This window comes from Etheostoma cragini, chromosome 14 (assembly GCF_013103735.1).
Source record: "Etheostoma cragini isolate CJK2018 chromosome 14, CSU_Ecrag_1.0, whole genome shotgun sequence".
Taxonomy (NCBI): domain Eukaryota; kingdom Metazoa; phylum Chordata; class Actinopteri; order Perciformes; family Percidae; genus Etheostoma; species Etheostoma cragini.
The window spans coordinates 19,838,099-19,857,189 of NC_048420.1; the positions used below are offsets into that span (position 1 = coordinate 19,838,099).

Here is a 19,091-nt window from a genome sequence, read left to right on the forward strand (position 1 = left end):
GGTTTACACACTGATTTAAACATTTCTTACCTGGAATATTAACAATATAATCTTCGGATAAGAACACATCTTTGTTTTTTGGCATAGTTTCAGAAATCCGTTGGGCTACAGTGAGAGAATAATTGAGAACAATGGGAAATACGCCCCTTGCCAGTTGACCCTACGCACCACTGTATCATCATTTCGTTTTATCGTTAGTGTCATAGTTACGACGTTTCTGCACAGTAAGTGAATGCAGCATAAATCCTAAACGGTTTTTTAAACGTGACGTCAGTATTTACTGACCGTAGGTACTGCCCAGCCAAGATGGCTGACAGCATCCCATTAAATCCAATACGGAAGAACTCGAAGAGAATCCCGTATTACAATTCCTCCAGACTTTCAAGGTATGAAGTGGTGAGAGAGGCTATTTCTTCGGTTCCTTTTTAAACACGCAGCCGTTTGTCTATAGTGTTTAAGCTGCCTCGCTTGCTGCTAGGTGCGTGTTTGTGTTCGGTTCGTGGCTGTTAGCCTGTGTTGCTAGCTCTGTTGCTGACAGCTCTTTCGCATTTTGTTTCTTTGACAGCTGCTTGGTTTGCTCACACCACCATCCATAAAGTAAAAGAAACAAACTAGTCCAATACCACAAACTCCATAACCTCTTAGTGTGCGTTTTAGAGAGTGAAAGAAAGATATATGTTGACCAATGCACTGCTCAGCCCTCTCCTTGCATTTAAAGTCATGTGATAGCATCTGTGTTGACGAAGTTAGCCACATGTTATTAAAGTGTTGTTGCATACTGTAATCATCATTCATTTTTCAGACCGGACGAGGAAGAGCTAATAAAGCCATCAGGGTCAGGAATGGACAGTAAGTGAACTAGTCCCATGGCAAGGTACCTTGTAGACCAAGGTTGTTACCAAGTGTTTACTAAGTATAAGTGAATATGTTTAATTGTTATTTATTGGCTTGGACACAAGCAGTTCTTCTTGAGTTGTGATGATGTTTATCTACCTCACATTTAAACTTAGATTGTAGACGCACATGACACGTCTGGCTTTCTGAATTCCTTTCTCTTGCTCTCAGTAATAAGATTCATGTGACAGTTTAGTTGGCCATGTGAAGAACTTTAACTGCTGGGTCAGCTACCGTGCACTGGTGCTGAAGCTGGTTAAGTCCCACTAATAAAGCTTTTCCACTGACGCGGGAAGCAATTGTTTGCAACAATGCTTTCGCTGCGGCAGTTTCCACTAGATATAGAGTTGAATTATTATGTAATTAGATGTGGGAGTTGAATAGCAAGACACAATATGTCTATTAACATTCCTCAAGTCCCTAAGGTGTGAAAAGAAAAAAACCACAAAACACTAAGAAGGTTGGTGGTTGCTGAGGTCAGAGCCTCACGAGTTGATTTGCAGGTTTTGAACTAAATCCAACCATGTTTTGCACTCCCTAGTCTTACAGTGCCAGACGCGGTGCCTAGGAGGGTCTGACTAGTCCACACAGCAATCTGGGATAGGAGACTTGCATGCTCTGGTTTATTTATTTATTTATTTATTTCTTAAACCAATCACAATCGTCTTGGGCAGCGCTAAGCGCAGGGCGGAGCTACGGTGCCTCTGCAAAAAAGCCTCTGTAAGGAACTTGTTTTGGAACTTGTGTACATTCAAAGGTTGTTTTAGTCGTGCAACAGAAAACTCTGATTGGACAGATAGTCTAGCTAGCTGTATGGATTTGACCTGCAGAGATCTGAGGTGCAGTTAACCACAGTCCTCAAAAGTTGACCATAATTTAATATACCAACTAACCCGCTGGCACCTGAACAATTCCAGAAGTGGAAGGTTGTCGATGTAGACCATGCACTACTTAACACGGCCTTTTATGTATTATGTGTAATCCCTTAAGTCTACAGGCCCTGTCTTTAAAAAAAATCAAATATTCTACTTATTGTGGAGACTCATATTTATTAGATCTTTTTTTTTTCTTTGCAAACCTTTCAGTTAACCTTTGACCTATCTTGATGCCTATCTTTCCCTCTTCTTTCTGATTGCCGTGGAATGCTGTTGATTTATGTGGTGACAACATTAATCGTCTCTTGAAGTCATGTGCTTAGTGAGTTCTTCACCGGCAGAAATAAACATTGGGTCAGTTTTGCTAGGTGAGGGCCATTATTTTCATTGTGAATACTGAGCGGATTAAGATTCAGTTTAAGAGCAGTTTCTAATATTATATAAATATATTACACATAATATTCAAATATTGCTGGGCTTTCTCATGGTTTGAACTTTGCTGCTCTGTTAGGTTTCTATGTAAAACTGGACCAGCAAAGACCACAAGACCTTCACTACCACCCTATACCCAGGTGTTCACTGAGTTTATTTGGTTTAGTGAAAGTTGTTACAGTTAGTTGCTTAGCATTGTGTTTTAATAAAATGTGTGGTATTGTATGAATTTGCAGTACCAGTCAAAAGTTTGGACACACTTTTCCATTTAAGTGAATGAGAAAGTGTATGTGTGTTGTGTTTGAATATCTAATCTGTCATCAGTCCAAAATAAGTACAGTGAAATAATCAGACTGATTGTCCTTTTATGTCACTGCGTGATCCATGATCATGGTTTGAATTGGTTTAAAAGTAGGAGATGTGGGGAGGAACCAACTTTGTATGAATTGAAATTGCCACTCCATGAGCAAACATATTATTATAGTTGTACACCAGGGATCTGTGTTTTATGTAGCACTACAGATTAAAGCAATTTATGCCATGTGTAAAATTCATTAGTGTTTGGTTAGACTGGAGTGAATTTTCAGGCTAAATCACATGATGTAGTGAGATATTTGAATATAGTAAAGAAAAGTAAGAACTGGGAATCTACAAACCATCCAGTTCTTGTCTGAGTAATATTGGTGCAGAGCCTTACTTTGGGGGTTTTTCACTGTCCACAGTGGATTACATGGTGCAAGGAGAGATAACAAGTTGTTTTAGGTCTGAAAGTCCTCTTAATTACTAGGGTATCATTATATCTCTGGTTCTTAAATTAACGTTGCAGAAACTTCTCAACTGAAACAAATATAGGGCTTCACCAGCTTCTGCATGTTTTGCCTCTGGAGGGCCTTATCACCGAGAACTAGTGTGGATGGGTGATCTTAAGCTCATAATCCCGCAGGTGTTAGTTTTATGCTTGTTTATGTGTTTTTGTATGGACAAGACACATATTCATGTACATGGAGTGACCATTCAGCCTGTTTATGTTCCAGAGTTTTCCAAATTTAAATTTTGTTTTGGGCAGACTACCCAAATAGATCTGCCTCTACTATATCTTCTGTATGTATGAGAAAAAAACAGTTCCCCGGTAACCTATGATTTTATTTCTGTATGTTGAAGTCATTTTTTTTTCATTCGTTCAAGTGGTTGCTGGTAATAAAAGCAACCAGGTATTGTAGACGGACATTAGACTTCACCCACTTGGTAGCATTTTTTTGTCTATTGAAATATATCAGGTAAGAATGTGAAAGTTTTTGGTGTCTGATATGTCTCATTGTGCTGGATCAGCGTGAGCAACTTTGCCAGTAGTGATGTAGGACGCTTCCTTCACATCCTATTAACAACACCAGATTTGGGTTTGCACCATAATTAGTTGACAATTAATAGTAAACAAGGTTGATTCTCACTTGTTTTCAACTAAACAATCAGAAATCAATGTAAAGGTGGTCTGCATACATTCAGAAGAGAGCAACCTATTTAATTTCTTCAGAAAATACAGTAGTAAAAAAGTAATAAAAAAGTAAAAGTAATAATGTCATTATGGAGACCTGCTTGGCATGTGTGGAGTGGAAGTGTACATGCAAAAATATTTTCGTAGTGTGAATATGTTTTTTGTGTTTTTATGGCGGTAAAGAATAGTCTACTGTAGGCTCAGCTACATGCCAGGAGAATGGGAAAGGGCCTCGACTACAGTAACCAAGAGAGTAGTTCATCTTATTGTAAACCTGATATCCCCTTTGGAATCCAACACTCACTGTCTGCACAGCAAGCTATCTGTCACATTTAGCTGTGTTTGAATAGATATACTTTTACTTATTATTTACTTAAATAATACTGTACAACAAAAAGTTTTCCTTCATCATAGTTTCAGTTTTAGGCATCTTAGATTTTTATTCTAGGTTTGATGGTTTGACGTCTATTGACCACATTGTACTGTATAGAATTTGCATCTTTAGTTGCTTTTGTAGTTTTGTAGTGTAATGTATGTGTGTTGTCAGTATTGTGAGCCCATGTATGTTTTTCCTGTTAGGCCACACACTGCTTGATGTGCAGTTTGTGCACATCAAGCAGTTGTGATGATTCTTCAGAGGGGCATCATTAATAAGGCATTGTGAGCTTTGCAAGAGTGTTTCCAGTGTGTCTTTATAATGTGAATAGTAGATGTACTCTACAGTGATGGAGGAACTGGACCAACTGCGCCGAACAAGCTCTAATCTTTTTGCACATCTGGTGCAATATGAAGTAACTATGTAATGTTGACAGTCAACCGACTGCTCAATGTCCCTTAACGGCCACACAACCTCTCTGTAGAGCATGTGTAATTCCGAATCCATGTGGCTTAAAAGAGGAGTAGAGTGCTGTTTATATTTCTCAATGTAACTGTTTGTTACATTTTAAATGGAAAATCATCATGACTGAATAAATGTGTATTTTTTGGATTTGATCTTATCTCCTTTCACCTCAAGTGAATATTCACACCATAAACGTACAAGGCTGTAATCTGTAATTGCACCTTAACACAAAATTGTATCATTCCTCTTTCAAAATAATGGAGCGTCCTTCTGATACAATCTGTCGCAATTCCATGTTCGGTTTCTTTATATTTGACTGTGCTCTGTCCTCACAGATACTCTCTAGAAGATGAACCCTCTAACCTGGATGAGATGCCTCTGATGATGTCGGAAGAAGGCTTTGAGAATGATGAGAGTGATTACCAGACGCTGCCCCGGGCCCGAGTCAATCAGAGACAGAGAGGCCTCGGCTGGTTCCTCCTAGGAGGGTGGAAAGTCCTCTGTGGCAGGTATTTCTACACCATTGCACTTTTGTTGTTTATATGCTTTTATTACGACATGATGAGTTATGTTGGTCATCTGTGCATAATGACTCAAAGAAATAAAGCCCTGATTACACTCAGTCTCATGTAGCTGGACTGTTTTCTCTAAGTTCAGTTCAGTCCTACTTCTGCTTGGGAGAAAAATTGCTGAAACAATTTCCAAATAAAACTATATCATATTCCTTAGAAAGGTTCTGCTTTTTGCTACATGTTTGTAGCTGCTACCCCATACTATTGTCCTGGAGTGTTTAGATAATAAATGTTGATATAATATTCTTACTATTATTACACTTTTTGGATATGATTTATATTTTACAGCTTTTATACAGCAGATCTCTAAACATAAAGGCCAAATTGGGAAATTGATAATCATTGTGCAAGAATGGGTGTGAGGTCAGGTATTTTTTCCGAGAACAACACGGAGATGTTTACTGTTTTCAAATCTAAATAAATTCCTCTGCTGCACTGCAAAGTCATGTTATGTTCTGTCTGTAGAAAAGAGTTCTTGTACTTCCATTTGGGCCGTTGACCCACTCTGAAAGTAGTTTTGTCATTCTGTAAATGTATGTGTAGTGTATAGTGTCGGTAAGTATGCTCATGACGATCAGTTTGGATTTCAAACGCACCGGTAGTTGTGCATGAAGTGCAAAGAGAGGATAAGGGCATGTTTTTGGTCGAGTTCCTCGATGCGCACCATCAGTCCAAAAAGATTTTCAGGTCAAACAGAACGGTGCGGTTTATCCAGCTAATGATTAATTTGACAGGTTTTGCCCTCTAAAGATGCTCCATTAGAGAGGAGTGTTTGTTTATGCCAGAAAAATAATGTGTAACATTTTTTTGTGCAGGACTTCAGTGCCCAAAAAGGAACCTTTACTGACGTAGGAGTTTCATAGTTTCCTGTGCCGTTTGGTTGTTAGTGGTGCATCTCCAGTTGAAGCTGCATATTGATCCACCCCCCCCCCCCCCTCCCTATTCCCCCACTAATGAACAAATCGGATTTTTCACAGCTGACCAGTTTGATGCTTTCCAGTAATTTTATGTGTGCTTAGTGTGGGATTATAAAACACAAATACTTCACACTGAATAAGCCCTGACTGTTCAAATGGCATATTATTTAAATAGCATTCATTTGCTCAAATAATCGCTCTTATGAAACTGGACTCGGAGTGCACAGAGACAGAGACCATCAAGGCCAATACAAACAAGACTTTTTACCAAAGTTGATTTATTTAGTTTTATGTTTTGCCAACTTGCTTAAAAAGTGGAAAAGCCAAGTCGATCAGCATGACGGTATACACTGACACACTCCCCACTTTCCCCCCCCAGGTGCCAGTTTAGGTCACGCTCACATCTAGCTGCTCTCATTGTAATTTACCCCCACACTACACCCTGTTTGCATTTAATATCAGATATGCTAGATAAGCCCCAATGTAGTCATTAGCAGGTTGATAGAAATTCAAATATTTACAAAAAAAGTAAATGTCAATCTACAATTCATCCCTTCTCTCTAATCTCTTCCTAGAACTTTGCTATTATTACAATAATAAAATAGGTACATAATGTAGGAAAGGGCTTGTCTTTGCATGTTGGAAAGATTTAACATGAAGTAAATCTTACAAGGACAAATATGTATCATATTCTGCCATGCAGTACTGTATGTCGGCACCCATATAGAATGTCTGGTTCTTGAGGTTTACCTGATATTCAGCTCAAAAATGTGCCTGACTCCCACAGACTTAAGGGGCGAATTCCCTCCTGGAGAGATACTAACCTTTTCAGCTAATTACATTGCCTGTACGCAAAGGACTTCTTTATAAAATTGTGTCAAAAGAAGCCTTGAAGATCTAATTAACACTAACACCCAAAAAACACTAATGAAAAAGTCTAGGTTGTGATTATGAAAAAAAACTTTAACTTCAATTGACTCACGCTAATGTGGTAGATAATAAATTCTCTTTTCTGGTTTTGGGGTTTTCTCCCCATTTTTAAACATCTTTCTTTTAACAATCCAGAAGCCAGAAGTAAATTCTAAGCTGTCATTCTGTTAGAAGACTCTTGGATTGTGGGGAAGAGTCTGTATAAGAAATAAAAAATAACAAAACGTATTAACGTTTGGTCATAAAATTGATCTACTTTAAGAAAACAAACAAAAAAACTCAATTGATATACATTGGTTTTAGCTGTATCTTTCTTTTTTTAAATCATAATTTCAACTAAACATGTATTTTATTGTTTTAGGTCTCTAAGTTGTGCAGTGTGCTTCTTCTTCTCTACTTCATTTTTGCATTGTTTTGCCACATAACTTACTTGGTAAAGGAAGTTTCTTGGAGTATAGGACACAAACTCAGCTGTACGATTTAAAGCTGAAACGGTTCAATAAAGAGAGATATTGATCTGTACGAAGCAAAGCAAACTAGTATTTTCCTGTTAGAGTTTCTTAACTGTTAGGATTTGCTGCTTTTCTTTGTCTTATGTAATCGTTAATTAAATCTCTTTGGGTTTTGGACAGTTGGTCAAACAAAACATCAACTTTTTGGACATCACCTGGGTTTCAGGAAATTATGATGGGCAATTTTCAGACCAAATAATGAATCCAATGATCAAGAAAGTAATTAGCCAATATATTGCTAATGGATTGATTGTTAGTTGCAGCCCAATACATTTAGTAGCATGTGGTGGGTGTAATGTGTTTACACTGGATCTTATTGACGTCTTCCCCTCTCAGCTGCTGCGACTGCCTGGTTCATATTTGTCGAAGGAAGAAGGAGCTGAAGGCCAGGACAGTGTGGCTTGGCTCCCCGGAGAAATGTGAAGAGAAGTTCCCAAAAAATGCCATCAAAAACCAGAAGTACAACATCTTCACATTTGTGCCTGGGGTGAGTTTGAATTCAGAGAACAACAAAGACCTATGGCCCTAATAATTCACATTTTAAGCTCCGATCTTTGTTCCAAACACAGACGTTGCGGCTTTTTTGAGTCAATGTTTCCACTGTTAACTTTTTATAGTCTGCACAGTGGCAATTCCTCCTTCCAGTTGAAATATGTTGGATCTCTTTGCAGACTAACAGTATGTAAAGCACAGTAGCACACACTGGGTGTAATTGTTAACTGTTCTGTCATTAAGTTAAGGGTTTACACTGTAGGGGACATTAGAGATCCATCAGACTTACTTATTAAAAACCAAATGGTTACATGATTAAAAGGACCACCTTTGGCCAAGGCCATAAAATGTCAACTGTCTGTTAGAGACGCAGATATTCTCATCGATGGTGGCCAAAACAGCTCTGTTTTTCTCCCTCCATGTTGAATTATTAAATACACACAAATTGAGTTTAGCAGTGTGCATTTTCCCCTAAAGGTCAGGGGGTTCATTAACTGTCGAGCATCGTCCATCGATCCCATTGTCTCGGATAATCTGTGACGAGACGCAAGACTCTCATTATTGCAAACATTATTCAAATTTTGACCTTAAATGAATTAGAATACTAAAGGATCCTTGTTGATGGATAACCCGTTAGCAAAGAGCCCTTAGTAAGTCCCAGCTTGCATTTTGGTACATGTGATTTAAGAAAATTGGCCTTTTTTCAGTCCCGTTTGTCCTGTGCTGTGTGTTTTGTTCTGCCAAGCGTATGCACCAACCGATATTGTACCAGGTTACCACGTGAAATCGGTAACCTGAATGCCATTTGAAACAGAAGTTGTTAAAGTGTCAAGAGTTTCCATTAGGTCAATGTAAAGCTAACAGCATTAGCATGTATCTTGTTACACCTTGGAACATGTACAGTCACCCATCTTGTCTCCTTTGTTGTTGCTGCATCTTCTTTGTCTTCTCTGGCAGCTGTCGTCGTTTTTGACTCACCTTGATGACATGTTCACTCACCTTGCTGAATCCTTGTCTTCTGCTCCCCTCTCAGGTTCTCTACCAGCAGTTCAAGTTCTTCCTCAATCTCTACTTTCTGGTGGTGGCCTGTTCCCAGTTTGTACCATCACTAAAAATCGGATATTTGTACACATACTGGGCACCTCTGGTAAAGGCTGTTTTAGTTTTCACTCTTTAATTGATTTGCATTAGAAAATATGTTGCTCTCTCAAAGCATGTCTGCCCAGGATTATGCCACGAATGTTGCTTGTATGTATTTGTGACTGTTATTGTTTATACAAAACAGTCTTTATTGTGATTTAATAAATGTCAGGTAGCTAAAAGCCAGGTAGATCTGAAGTGATTAGCTGCTTAATAGGTTAGTTGGTTAAATTAGTTGATACATTCAAAGAAATCATAATTTGTATCAACAATGACAAGCCTTTTATAATTCCGTCTTTTCAAATTTGCTGTTACTGTTGATCAGGCAAAGCATATCATTTGAAGACATCACCTTTGGTTCAGAGAGATTGTGTAATGTGCTATTTTATTATTTCTTGACACTTCATAGTCAAAACAATTAATGGACTAATCACAAAGACAAATCTGCAGATTAATTGATTATCAAAATAATCATTAGTTACAGACCTGAAGCCAAATGGATCACCTACATATTTACACACGTAGCACTTTATATCCATCTTTTTATACAGTGAGTTTGTGTTTTTGTTACCTCATTTGACAAAAAACCTCTGTTTTCAAAGACTGTTTTCCTTAAGTGTCTCTTATGTTGTTTTTATGAGTTAATAAAGTAAGAAGTGAACCTCTTTTGTTTAAACGTTAGCTTCATATGTTATATTAATGGATTCTGGTATGAATGAAGCTTTATAAATGATCATGGTGTGTTTTTCTTTTTTTTGTTGCTCAGGGTTTTGTGTTAGCCGTTACAGTGATGCGAGAGGCTGTGGATGAAGTGCGACGGTACCAACGGGACAAAGAGATGAACTCTCAACTCTACAGCAAGCTCACAGTGCGAGGTTAGTGAGGGAACTGAGAGAAATCCATCCACACTCTTCCTCACGCCTGTGGCTGTTTGCTGCTGACAATATGATAACGGATACTCCAACGTATAGTCAAGCTATCCCCATGCAATTAAGAGACGGTTCTCCACTGGATCTACACTTGTAACAGAAGTCATTTTTCTTGCTGTAATGGCATTGATTTTTGTTTTCTCTCAGTTTCTCAAGACCGTATGATCTAAGAGCTGTCCCTTTGTTGAATGTGTGGTAAAATCCCCCTGTGTAGTATCTGTGACCATGGCTGAGGATATAGCTCTCGCTATGTGCTCGTGTGCATGTTCCCAGTTACGTGTGCTTGTGAGCACAGAAGAAGAGGGGTCGTGGCGGATATTGAGGCAATATAATTGAGAGTGACCCAATGTGCCATTGTTTTTGTCTATGCCCCTGACCAGAGATGAAAACAGAGGGGTATTAAATTATCATGCTGGAGGTAATCTATCTGTTAGAAGGTGAGAGAGAAAGAGATTAGCAATTGCAAAAAGTGGGTTGTGGTTTTAACAGTCAGCATCATTATCAAGGGCCGGAAATCAATATCTTCATTTGATTTCATAGCTATTTTAAAGTTCCCATCATATTTTAAAAATGAAGTCTTAATTTGAATGTTACGTTGCCTTAGGGTTGCTATCTGTTACCCATTTTTCTTCATTCCACTTTTTCCTCAGGTAAAATTCAAGTGAAGAGTTCAGACATACAAGTTGGGGATCTGATCATTGTTGATAAGGTACATCTTTAGTTATTCCTGTAGATATCTTTGCATGCACTGATTTTGAAAGGCTTAATTTTGGGCTGTTTTCTACGACAAATGTTTTCTTTGTCGAGTGACCAAAAATATTTTTGTGCCATGTTTAAACTGTAGTTTAAGAAGAAGAAGATGTAAGCTTTAAATGAGGTTACACATTTGGGCCTTACAGGTCTTCTGTTATGAGGTTTTCCATTTGGTTATGCCAAATAGATGGTCGTTTGGCTGTTAAAGTGTAATTTGGCTGTCAAAATGTTAACTTTGAAGGCCCCATAACACGGTGCTTTTTGTATGCTTTTATAGGCCTTAGTGGCTCCTTAATACTGCATCTGAAGTCTCCTTCCCGTAATTCAGCCTGGTGCAGAATTACAGCCTCTAGAGCCAGTCCTACAATGAGCTTTCCTTAGTATGTGCCATTTCTGTGTCTATAGCTATTGAGGAGGAGAGAGGGGGGCAAGGTGGAGGCTGGGGGTGTGGCCTTGACCAACTGCCACTGTGCGCATTTGAAAGCCAAGATGTCTCTCTCTCATGGGTGGGCCAAATTCTCTGGGCGGGCAAAGCAGAGAAAGGGGAGGTAACCTTGCCCCTTATGACCTCATAAGGAGCAAGATGTCAGATCGGCCCATCTGAGCTTTCTTGTTCTCAAAAGCAGAGGAGGATAACCGGGGCTCGGTTTACACCTATCGCCATTTCTTGCCACTGGGGACCATAGGCTTGAAAACCTCCATAAAGTGAAATGTTCATGCCATGGGACCTTTAACATCCGTCTGCATTACTGGTAAAAAACAAAATGAAAGTGTGATGTGACTACCCTACCCTGTTGTAATGTGAGTAACTCTGCACAAAAACAGTTAATGGGTGTAATACAGGTTTGAGTTAATTCAAAGAGTATTTGCCTGTTTGCCTCTTTTTTTCCATTTTCTAAAAAGTTAAATCATTCTCCCCACCTCCAAAAGATTGAAAACAGGATTTTGAATAGCTTACCAGAAACTCTAAAGTATATAATGGTAAGTAACTTAACTTGACTTGAAGGCACAGTGTTAGTCAGAGTTTTTCTTCACTGTTAAACCGAGAATGCATGTTGATACTATAAAACTCCTACTCACCTGTTAAGCATGCGTTCTTCGGTTTCAGCTCAGCCAAAATGGAATGCAGCTGCTGCTCAAAAGTTAAATTTCCGTTACTGAATCTTAGGCAGACTCTTAAAAAAACGGTTTCTCCTTCACCCTCCGTTCAAGGTATTGACCCTGTTTAATTATTCAGGAAGATTCAAAGGGCTTTTGCCACAGCACTCAATAACACACCGCCATTTGCACTTTTGCTTTTTCTCTTTCTTTTTTGTAGAACCAAAGGATACCTGCAGACATGATATTCCTGAGAACGTCAGAGAAAAATGGTGAGCTGGCAAAGTGTTAGTGTAACTTTATCAATGTGAAGGAGGACCTGAAAAGTTCTAATCAGCATCAGCAAGACTCCTCCTTGATTAATAAAGGTCCTAAAATGGAGAAAAAATAACAATTCATTGCAATGGATGGAAGAGTAATGCAAACAATAAAATGCCTTACTGTTGATCCTTGTGTGCCCTGTGGCACTTTAACAAACTGCGTCAAGATCATTTGGGTGAGAAATGTGACTTATCCCCACACTTCCAGTCCTTTGACATCATCTCCAAGGCAGCCTGTGATTCATATGATTTATGTCACAATCTTCTAGTGACTGATGATGTAAATTCCAATTAATCAATGAGCTGCGTCAGATCCTAGCTCTTTTCTAAGGGGCATTGGGAGGAAATGTTCTAAGGACATCATTTCCATCAATCTTTGATGTGCCAATATGCTTGGCAGGGAGTTGTTGATGTCTTTATGACTCTGACACACACACACACACACACACACACACGCGCGGGCACACACACACACACACACACACACACACACACACACACACACACACACACACACACACACACACCTTTATCTTTCACATATACAGCCTTGTATACTTTGTCTTTCACATAGTTGTACACACACATCTCAGTGATGATATGTGAGGAGCTGAAGTGCCATTGCAGCAGAAGGAAAGCATGAATCATCCTCCTTGTGTTAATGTTGTCCATCATAGTTAACCCTCCAGGGATGGTTTATAGCTGCCCTTTACCCTCTCTGTCACATAGTTCCTCTCATCCATCAGTTTCATATGTAATATTACCTCGGATCAATACAGGTCACGACTGCTCAACGTTTGTTATAGCTTGCGGTGTCCACATCAGCCACACATGCTCTGCGTCGTGCATCAGGTTGTAATGTACCTTCCTGTTCGATAGATATATGTTAGTTTATCACAGTAACATCATTTTAGAAGCTGAATATGTTTTAACGCTTCAATATACAATGACTCACTAAGATGTGTGATGCATATGCTTTATTTAACCGTGTGAACACAAAACTCCCACGCATTTTATTAAAAGTGTCTCATGTTTGTTGGCTGACTGGTGTTTAAATTTTAAGAACCTCCCAGAGTTTCCAGAAATTCTAAGATTTTGTGCTGAATTTGATTCTATGTAAAACATTATACTAAATCATAAATTTTCTGAGGGAAATTGTGAGACTGTAACTTTTAAAAGATGAAAACGGTGTTTGGTCGGGTATGACCAGTTGCTAATATTGGAAAACTTTAGACAGATAGGGCTGTGTAACTAACATTACCGAGTCAGTTTACCAACTTCTATCCACTTTGTCTACTATTAGGCTTCATTTTAGTATATATGCTAATTCTGTAAATGTAATTTGTGGCCGAGGTTGTTGTTAACCATGGGACATGGTTAGACAACGCAATAGTCCTTACAGTGTTTCTGTCCCTTTTTTTCAGGTGGATGTTTCATCAGAACTGATCAGCTGGATGGAGAAACCGACTGGAAACTGAAGGTTGCTGTTGGCTGCACTCAACGACTACCAGCAGTGGGGGTATGGATACATTACGATGCTGCGACTCTCTGGTAACAGACAAAGGGATTGTGAATGAGTGTTCTGTTATCTCTAAAAGCATTGCTCCTCAAATGAAGTTGCCTGATTGTGATGGAAACCTAATCACTGATGACAGACAGGAGGAACAGTCTGAACCTGACAGCAGCTTCCTTTAACTGGAGGCGATACGCAACACTTCAGATTTAAGTAGAGTCAATGTTTTTTTTTGTTGCCACTTAGTGTGATCAGAGAATTAAAGTTTCAGCAAGTCATTTGATGATTGAGCTTCGGCATCCATATTGGGTTTCAAGACACCTGATGATTGCAAGAGTTGTCTTCACTTTAGCCTCTATGCAACCTTGTTATCCCTCAATTTTGGATTATTTATTCTGAGTATTTGATAATATCTCCCAAACTCACCTTTAGTCAGAAGTCAAGACAGATCAGTGTCATGCTCTTTTGTGATTGTTCTCAGGCGGACATAAGAGCTTAATTTCTCTAAAATTAACTAAATAGTTGACACCTTTTGACCCTTTTTCCTGCAAAAAATATGCTAGGCTTTTTTAACGCAGGAAAACTCGCTAAAATTAGGTCATAGACTCCTTTCTCATTGCCACTAGATGCCACAAACGCTTCTTGCGCCCAAATTAGTTCAAAGAGTTGCAGAAGTTGTAGACGGAGGTGACAAGCGTCATAGCATTGTGGCGTGCAAAAATAAGCGTGTCCACCCGGGTGACATGATTCCCCCACTGCCAATAGAAGCTGGAGCCGATAAATGCTTGTGCCTACTGCAGAATCATTGTTTCTAGGAAAGAATGCCAATTGTAACCTTTTCCACTAAAAACAAAAGCCAGATTTTAGTGTTTTTAGTGTTATCCTCAGGGGATTATTAGTCAAATTCCTAATTCCTAGTTCCTAAATACTTATGGTTGAGCTCTTGCTGTATGTACTGGATAGTAATAGTACTTTGAAATCTTCATAAAGCTAGGTCATTCTAAGATCAAGTAAATTATATCATATATGCCTTTTAAGTAAAAAAAAAACAGCAACAACTGACTACATTCAGGCTTATGTGTTTGCTCTAAATCGCAGAGTAAGTCCAGTTTGTTCAGCAGCCGCATTGATCTCTCTGAATGCATCAAGATGTCACGGAGTCTCTGAGCCCATTTCTGTAAAATGCTGGAGCAACACTACTCTCCATTGGGGGTTCAGTAAAATAATCTTCCCTGCTCCTCTTTAACCGCTCTGCCCGTGTTCTCACCAGGAGAACACTATCTGAGCATGACTGAGCGTTGCCTGGCCGCTGCAGAGGCAGCCTGTCTGAATAATTTAATATTTACAATCAATTTTGTTTCACTTGGGGCAAAAAAAAAAGGCTGCAGTCTTACTTGAGAGGATGTTTCAGAGAAACAGATGATTCAAAAAATGATGGTTCCGTGTTTTTATTGTATATTAATGTATTACATTGTCTTTTTTTTTTTCTTTTTATATATCTAAACTGTGTGTGTGTGTGTGTGTGTGTGTGTGTGTGTGTGTGTGTGTGTGTGTGTGTGTGTGTGTGTGTGTGTGTGTGTGTGTGTAAAGTTAGCAGAATGGTCTCTGGAAGAGTTCTGGTTTAGAAGCGACACAGGAGTCCAGCTTGTCTTTTGGCGTTGCTTGTTATTTTTATTTTTTATAAAAATAATATATACATATATGTACACTGTATATTAAAAAAAGAAAGAGACAATAATAAAATCTTGATTTTAGTTAACGCTCATCTGAAGCGATTTTAAAAGATTGCTGCATTAACGTATAGCCTCCAAACATGTAAATGTTTGTCCTTACAAGACAAATATGGTGAATAATCAATAATTGTGGTAATATATAATTGAATAAGACCGTGTCTGAGTTTTCTATTTATTCATAACTACTGAATCCTTCATCGCCTCCCTTTTCTGGCCTGTCTCCTTGTTTCAGGATCTCTTCTCTATCAGCGCCTATGTCTACGCCCAGAAGCCTCAGCTGGACATCCACAGTTTCGAGGGGAACTTCACAAGGGTACAGTAACTTGCTGACATTTTTATAACCTGTTAAACACATGCAGAGCTTTTCTATAGAAACTGGATTGACATGAAGATGTATATCACTTCAATGTGTTGACAAGCGGCGACAATGAGATCTTGTGTGTCCATCCAGGCCTGTTGTTATCTCCATCAGGCATACCTCTTACATCACAGGCAGGTTCTCGCCGCTACAGCTCCATCCATCCCGTTCTGCTTGTTACTCAAAGATTTTCTTTTTTCTTTCTTTTTTTTTTCCTTCTTTTTTTTATTAATAGCAGATTAGCGCAGCCCCCACAGAGAGGAGAGCTCCAGTACAAAGAGAGGCTTTGTGGGCCGTCTTCACTCTTGGCCACACACCAGGCTTAGTGAGCGAGCACTTCCTCCGCTCATTCATCCTCCGCGGCCTTCCTTTGCATAGCGTGTGCTTTTAGTCTGAGCAGGATGGGAAAAAAAATGGGTTCCCACAGATCCGCAGCAAATGAACTTACCTATTTATGAGGGTTCCTCTTTTTTTTTTTTTTCTTCCGTGAGACGGACATGGTGGCTTTGTTTCTGGAGTCTTTATTGAGACCCTCTGCAGTTATGAACAACATAGTATGATACCAATGTCAAAGCGGTCACGGATTCTACAACCTGACATTTATTTTTCATGCACCTCTTCCCATGTTTGAGTGGATTGACAGGATGTGGGTGCTTAGGTATCATAATTATCATATCAGGCTGGCAATTTGAGCCGAAACTGGAGCCTTGACTTTGCGCTCCTGACTCAAGCCATTTTGAGCTTTCCTCTTTAGTTAAGAGAGGGGTAAAACAGGGGGGAGGGTGAAACAAGAGGCTCTCCAGGGGCTTATTTATCACTGAAATCTCATCTACGTGCACTCTCTATACTGTTTTTCAAAAGAGCCTCTATCGCCATGCCAAATCTAGTGAAAGTATTGATAAAGGCACCACTGTATTGCTACAGTCTGCACAACTGTGTCAGGTGCTTGTGGAAATTAATGGCACAGCAGAGCCCGGCCATTCTGGTCCGGCTGTACTGAGCTTGTTTTTCTCAATTCTATACACAGCTGAGATTTTTTCGTTTTTAGGGAAATTTGTTCTGTGTGAAATTTTAGATAAACCACGACTGCAGAATACCCAGCTGAATGTATCGGGCAACAATTGGCTAATTGAACACAATGTTAGGTATTTCTTTCAGGCAGGTATCTATCCTCTGCCACTCACTTTATTTGATTTCCTGTAAGATTCAATAAATGATCTTTTTAACAGTTCAAAACTAGACCAACATATTACAAATATACAAGTCCTGAAACTAATAGAACCTATAATAATAGAACCAACCTGTAGCATTAATGTTTTAACCACGTATATCTGGGTGTCCTGCTGAAGCATTTTCTTTTGGAATTCATGTTTTGTGCCGTGGTGTATTAAGGTCAAAATCTGGCATTTCTTGTTGACCGTTTCAACAATGCCCATAATTCATTGGCTTTAGTGTTAGTTAGAGAGTTGATAGGACAAGCAATGTCCACACAGTCTCAATCTAAACATAAGAGAGATACGTAGCTGCCCTGCTATACTCTATGGCACTGTACAGCCGTACCATAGTCATAAAAGCTTGAACAACTATACACAAATTGCAAAGTAATGTTTTTCCTTTTTTATTTCTTCTGTAGGAAGACACAGATCCACAGATCCACGAGAGTCTGAGTATTGAAAACACTCTGTGGGCCAGCACAGTCGTTGCATCTGGTAAATAAATGACAACTCTTATTTCTTCTATTATCTTGAAATGAGATAAAAGATTTTTCCAGGGGAGGTCTGTAGAATGGCTTACTGTGTTTATTTAATGGATGGTCTGCAGCCCATTGAATCTGTTCTGTTTCAGGAAGTCATTTCAAATCCTTAGACTAGATTAAAATACTGTATCTCTGCCTCAAAAGGTATGTTTCCATCTACTTGCTTACATGAAAAAACTGGAAGTGCAAACAAAACTTGCAAACAAAATAAAATGATTATGTACTTTTATGTTTTATGAAAATGTTAACACTTTGACTTTGTGGGACTGTATTCTGTTTCTTCATCTGTACACTCAGGCACGCATTAATGTCAATCTGAGACTCACCGTTGCATGCAACCACCCCACTCAAAAAGAAAAGACCAATACAAAGAGTAGGGCTGTTTGTAACCTTCACAACTCTGGTTCAAGCCCAGACAGATAGACAGGTAGATCAATAGAGGCACTTTTCTATTCCCATATATGTAGTTGATGGCTTAAAACTTACGCATCATTTTAATAGAAAAAAAAACATCCTGCTCATCATTGTGCTTGTACTCAAGTTGTGTTGCACAAAAATTCATGGCCCTAAACCTTGATGGGGTTTGGTTTAAAACTGCTATGTGCTTTGAAGAACTCTGAGAATACCCATAAGTTGAGATAATTCTCCCTTGCTGAAACTTACAGAGTCCCCACAGAAAAGGTTGTGTCAGTTGAGAGTGTTTGTGACGCTCTCAGCAATGGCCACATCATCGATTTGCGGTGTTGCTCTCCCCTCTGGCCTGACCTTGACCAGAAAAAACAAACACACACACACACTTGCACAGAAAGCCTGACTTAGACCACTTACATCATCTGTGCTTGGGAATGTCATTGTCTCTCCCAAGCATCTCCTTGACAGACACTTCATCGCTTTTACAGTGGCATTCTGGGCACTTGAACCGGCCCGGAACATCATGTAGTCACTCTCTTATAGGCCGCAGTCCAGCTGTGACAAGAGAATTAGTTGTTTGCATATTTAAATTGAAGCCCCTCTACATGCTGTGCCACAAACCCATTTGTCACATTGCTCAATATTTCTGAAGCTAGAAGTCAACGAAACTAATTCATCACCTTTCTCCTCGGGTCCCGTAACCACTGATCTCTTTCCTCTTCTTCTCCTCGCCTGCTCTTAACTTTCCTCCTTTTGCTTTCTGCCCATTTTTAACTTTCTGCCCATTTTTATAGTTTGGGGATTTCTGGTGCTAGGTTTATTATTGCCTTTGCTCTCCCATTAAGCTTATTTAATATTAATGACTCATTAATCCTTTGTAATAAGGCCACCGTAATGAATTGGCAAATAAAGATGGCAGTGTATTGATCAGGTTTTATGAGCTCCCATAGGGTGGCTGAGGGCCGTGAGAGTCTAAGCATATTAAACTCCTGTCTGTTGGCTTGAGTGGCCAATGAGACAAAACTGCCTCTGCTCAGCCTTATTGTGTTTCCTCTCATGCAGTTCATCTTACTTTACGTGTGTGTGTGTGTGTGTGTGTGTGTGTGTGTGTGTGTGTGTGTGT

General features: G+C 39.2%; 1 protein-coding gene across 1 annotated transcript in view; it reads left to right on the forward strand.

Moving 5' to 3' along the window:
* Positions 1 to 281: 281 nt before the first annotated feature.
* Positions 282 to 19,091, forward strand: part of atp9b (ATPase phospholipid transporting 9B) — a 41,657-nt gene continuing 22,847 nt past the window's right edge. Inside the window, 10 exon segments of the mRNA XM_034891669.1 lie at positions 282 to 386; positions 4,870 to 5,043; positions 7,802 to 7,952; positions 8,991 to 9,104; positions 9,864 to 9,972; positions 10,677 to 10,735; positions 12,098 to 12,149; positions 13,622 to 13,716; positions 15,676 to 15,756; positions 17,435 to 17,546. Coding sequence (XP_034747560.1) covers positions 307 to 386; positions 4,870 to 5,043; positions 7,802 to 7,952; positions 8,991 to 9,104; positions 9,864 to 9,972; positions 10,677 to 10,735; positions 12,098 to 12,149; positions 13,622 to 13,716; positions 15,676 to 15,756; positions 17,435 to 17,546 — 1,027 coding nt within the window. The 5' untranslated portion in view covers positions 282 to 306.